Source organism: Penaeus japonicus, unplaced genomic scaffold (assembly GCF_977035675.1).
Source record: "Penaeus japonicus unplaced genomic scaffold, GWHDUDI00000001_assembly GWHDUDI00000041, whole genome shotgun sequence".
Taxonomy (NCBI): Eukaryota; Metazoa; Arthropoda; class Malacostraca; order Decapoda; family Penaeidae; genus Penaeus; species Penaeus japonicus.
This window is the reverse complement of record NW_028234443.1, coordinates 26227519-26232518: the sequence shown is the minus strand read 5'-3', so window position 1 is coordinate 26232518 and position 5000 is coordinate 26227519. Positions and strand designations below refer to the sequence as shown.

Genomic DNA, 5000 nt, shown 5'->3' with positions numbered 1-5000 from the left:
GGTAGGAGTTTTATCAATATGTTTTATTCCCTTTTTTTGTAGCCTAGGAAGGAATGCAAGATCCATTTAAATGCACATACATTTGTATACATATGCACTGTGTGCGTGTGTATGTGTATGCATATGTGCGTGTGTGTGTATATATATATAAAACTATATATATATATATATATATATATATATATATATATATATATATATATATATATATATGTAAATATATATAACAATATATATATACATATATATATAACAATATATATATATATAGTTATATATATAGTTATATATATATATATATATATATATATATATATATAAACACACACATCCCCATTTTGCATTAGACAGGCAAGAACTCTTATGGATGAGAGGAATGACTTCACAAGGCATTATGAAACACTGCATATGTTTATTTGATTTTCTTCCGTCTTCCTTCATACATCAGACACCCTGTTATGTAACACAGTGTGTAAGAGATCTGCCTCTTAAAGGATAGAGTCTTACACTTTTTTTTCTTTTTTGGATAGTACCCTTTGCAATAGCTATTTGCACAATATTTTTTTTCTCTTGTCTAAATAAGTAATTTCTTTACAATTTTTTAACCATTTTCAAAATCCAGAATCATTTCCCCCATGGAGACTTGAAATAGCCAAATTAAAACACCATGGCATCACATTTATACAATAATACAATTTATACAATAATACAATTTATACAATAATACAATTTATACAATTTAATCCTGGGTTCACTGAGGTCTAAGACTAAACTACTAACATCTTCAACACGGGACTGATTAATGATTACATTACACTAGAGATAACAAGTATGAATTAACATAGACGTACATCAAAAACACTCAATTGGAGTCTTTAACACACCACGTTTGGATGGAATGATTACTCGTTACACTACTCTAGTTTAGCCAAAATACATTAACGTGCTTATTATTACCTCAAAGTTTATAACCCTTGCGAGTTCACGCGTTAGAATAGTATATTTAACACAAGCTTTCACATTGACTTTGGATAACATTCAGACATCGCTGTAACTTGGTATATATATTAACACTCAAGCTTTTTTCATTTTACATTTATTAGTGCTGATACATATATACATTTATTAGTGCTGATACATATATACATATATTAGAGTTAACTTGCCATACATTTTATTCAAAGAAATTGAATGATAATAGTCAGTATGAAACCACACAACAAAAGACAGCAACAATGAAGTCTAGATTGAGAATGAATCGCCTGAACCCAAAAGTCTCCCACAGTTTTCTCTCTTAAAAGCACACACGCACACTCTTTCTTCCCCCACACTCGAGTGCCGCGACGCCCCTCTCTGGCTCACTCTCTAACGCCACCCTCGCTTCCCACAGCAACTGGACACCGCCGAGAACAAGGAGCGCCTCATCAAGGAGTACCAGGACCGCCTCCAGAGCAAGATCAACCCCAAGAACCTCCGCAAATACGTCGAGGCTTTCCTCAAGTGAGTGTCTGGGTGGCGGGGCGGGGGCTGGGGGACATGGGGGGGTCGGCGTAGGCTCTGTGGAGGACGCTGTGGCAGAGGGGGTTGTGTGGTTCTGTTTCGTTTGTCGACTTTGGTCATGGTTTTAGCTCGATTAAATGTTACTATATATAATATGTTGATTTTAATAATTAGATTAAAATTTTAGAGTCTTGCTAATTATCTTTTACATCTGTCACACTATAAAAATGACATATCAGTACCCACAGTATTACTTATTTGTTACTCACCATAATACATCACACATATAAACTTACATTTTACTAAAAAATACCAACTTCTTGCAGGCGCTCCGACCTCTCCGGAAAGCTCGAGTCCAAGCTGACTGTGGAGACTCTCCTGGTGACCGGAGCCAAGGCGTCCCACGTCCACACCGTGCACACAATGCACCAGAGCTGCAACAAGCAGAAGGCTTCCCTCCTCAAGATCGACGACGTCGGAGATGTGCTGGCTGAATGCGTAAGTCAGAGACCTCGCTGTTTTCTTTTAGTTCCCTCGAACAATCTCACTGAAGTGTAGCGTTTAGATATCCTCGCAGCCTCGTATTATAAGAATGAAATACCAAAAGCATTGCCAGAAAAAAAATAAACGTTATACACAATAAAGTATTCTTTCTGCCATTGTGTCAACACGGTGGAGTCTCTTGCCTTCCTGATTAGCATCAGCAGAGCCAGACTTTTCTGACCGGCCTCTCTCCCGCACAGCCTGAGAAGTTCGCGCAGTCGCTGCAGCTGTTCTGCAAGGGCCTGGGAGTGCTGACGTCGCTGCCCCTGAGCGGCGTGGAGCGCCAGCGCACCTTCAGCGGCTCCTCCACCGACGAAGAGAACCGCCCCCGGCGCCAGCGCACCATGAGCATGGAGGAGTACGACACCCCCAACCTGAGGCGGTTCTCGTTCTCGTCCTCCCCCCAGACGGCCGCCAACTAAGCTGCTCGCCAGTCGCACCCGACGGCAGAGAGAGAGAGAGAGAGCTAGTTATAAATACTTTTTGGTAGCGATGGTCCTAACGTGAATGAGCTAGTTGTTATTTTTTCTTGTTTTATGTTAGTACAGTAAACACATGCACGCATGCACAGACATACACGGTTAAATGCTACACATTGGTTGAAGCAGATGAAGTCAAGGTTGCGAAAGGATTCTCTTGGACGAAGCAATGAATCAAGACTTGTACATCTGCAGTTGTGATGCCACACTTCAAAGACCATCTGACACGGACAACACAAAGAGGCCTTCTATATATTCTGCCTGAAAGGTCTTGACCCGAAGCCCCGCACCTGTTCCCCCTGCGCATGCGTGCGTCGGAGTCCCGCGGCGCCTCCTGCTGCGTGCGGGGGCGTCCTGCTCTCCCCTGGGCGGGGCGCGGGACCGACCGGCACTGGCACTCGAGGAACAGGATGTGCTTCGGGGACGCCGTCCTTGCGCGCGTTCCCCGAAGGGAGGGGGGGAGGGGAGGGCCACCGTCATCCTGGGAGCCAAGATCAACGACTATCTACCCGGTTGTCTCGAGGAAAGAAGAAAAGAGCGAAAAGGACACAAAAAGGAAGATGTATGATGATCTCTTACAGGAAAAAATGCCGAGACTGATTTCAAGGTGTTAATTTCGTTTAGCATTCACTAGTGATGAACACAGGCCTTGTGTTTCACTTTCCACCGACTGCCGAGGGTGAGGGTTAGTGGGCTTGAGTCTGATTAGAGTCCCAAAAGATTAGCCAGTCATCCCAATCAGCTTTCTTTCAGTCAGTTAGTATGTTAGCGTCTTGCACTATGCTTCAGTACAGTATGTCAAAAAAATAAAAACAAAATAAAAAAGAGATTGAACTACTGTAGACTAGTGATAGTCAACTCTGAAGCTCAACATGGCATGATGGTTACTATGTATATATACTAAAGGCAATAGAATTATTGTACTAGCTGAGTTTGATACCAAATAAGGGCACGTTTGTCAGAACTTTAGGATATTCATTTAGTAAGATTTTTTTTTTCTCCACATAATCAGGAGCCAGGGGGGGGACAACCGCACTATCATGTTACTCATGTCATCACCTCAGCCAGCATGACATCCTTTTGCTTCGGAAGACTAGAATTATCATCCACGGGTGATATAGGTCAGGATTTCGCTGACAGCTGGAGTGGAAAAAAAGAAAGTTCTGGAGAGGCCTTTTCATGTTTGTCTTTGAGAGAAAGAGGAAGAGGAAGAGAGCATTGCAGGATTCTCCTTTTTAACAACTTGATTTGCATGAATTTGCTCAGTAGTTAATTGCTCACGTGCCTAATGCACCTACATCTCATTAATTCACACATTAATATCCACAGTGTATAATGAAAGAACGTCATCAAAGTTAAACATTAATGATCTGAAGTGCAGTTGTCCGCCGTCTGGTTTCTGAACGTGGAAATAAACACACTAGGTAATGTTATAGCATCTGTCTCTTTAAAAACAAGTACCTCCGATATTATTTTCTCCTGTGTTTAATAAGGCCATTCCACTGATATGACCAAAAGTATATAAAATATAAAAAAAGGATAACAGAACTACAAGAAAGAGCGAATCTTGTGATCCAACTTGTTTCTAAACAGACGGAAGTGAAGAGTACTCTTTAAGTAACAATCAGCTGATCTAGACGCGTTGTTGACACGTTTTTTTTTCGACGAGGCAACCGGATTGTCTCAAAAAAGGAACACCAGATGTCACCTCATGCTGCTCCTTCAGCTGCTTAATTAAAGACACATTCAGACGTTTATGTCACCTTGCCAGAAGACACCAGTTTCTTGTTACTTACATTAGGTTGACCATACTTTGTGCATTGGTAAAGGTTAAGCAAAAAACAAAAATATAAAAAAGGTTTTTCTTTTATTTCGTTCACTCGGTTCTGTTTTTGTATTAGCTTTGTCATTTTTACGAGAGGTATCAAACAATGTTATTTATCATAATGTGTTTCAAATGAAATGTACAATAATCACATGTAATACATATTAATACAGTATTTTTAATAAAGTACATAGATGATGATTTCATTTCGACCATCCCCACATTTGGAAAAAAAAAATCATGACATCAGCATTCTGTTACTGGTAAAAAAATAGTGAAAAAAACAAACAGAAAAGGTAGACAAAATAATGCACTCCTAAGGATAAAGTAACAGTAATAAATAGTAAAGGAATAAACACGCCTAAAACGTTTACCAATCTAGAAGAAAAAAGCAGAAAAGAGGACCTCTTCTTATACATACCTAAATATGTATATATGTGTATATATATACATGTGTATATATATATATATATATATATATATTATATAATATATATATATATATATATATATATATATATATATATATGAATATATATTGTATATACATATATATATGTATATATTATATATATATACACACACACACACACAAAACACACATAATACTATATATATATATATATATATATATATATATATATTTGTATATA

The 5000-nt window shown here is 38.8% G+C and overlaps 1 protein-coding gene across 2 annotated transcripts in view; it reads left to right on the top strand.

Moving 5' to 3' along the window:
• Positions 1-4546, top strand: part of LOC122261350 (uncharacterized protein ZK1073.1) — a 17819-nt gene extending 13273 nt beyond the window's left edge. For both annotated transcript variants that reach the window (XM_086534540.1, XM_086534539.1), the window contains 3 exons: positions 1391-1500; positions 1827-1998; positions 2244-4546. In XM_086534540.1, coding sequence (XP_086390666.1) covers positions 1391-1500; positions 1827-1998; positions 2244-2465 — 504 coding nt within the window. In that variant the 3' untranslated portion in view covers positions 2466-4546. The remainder of the gene's footprint in view (positions 1-1390; positions 1501-1826; positions 1999-2243) is intronic.
• Positions 4547-5000: the final 454 nt, after the last annotated feature.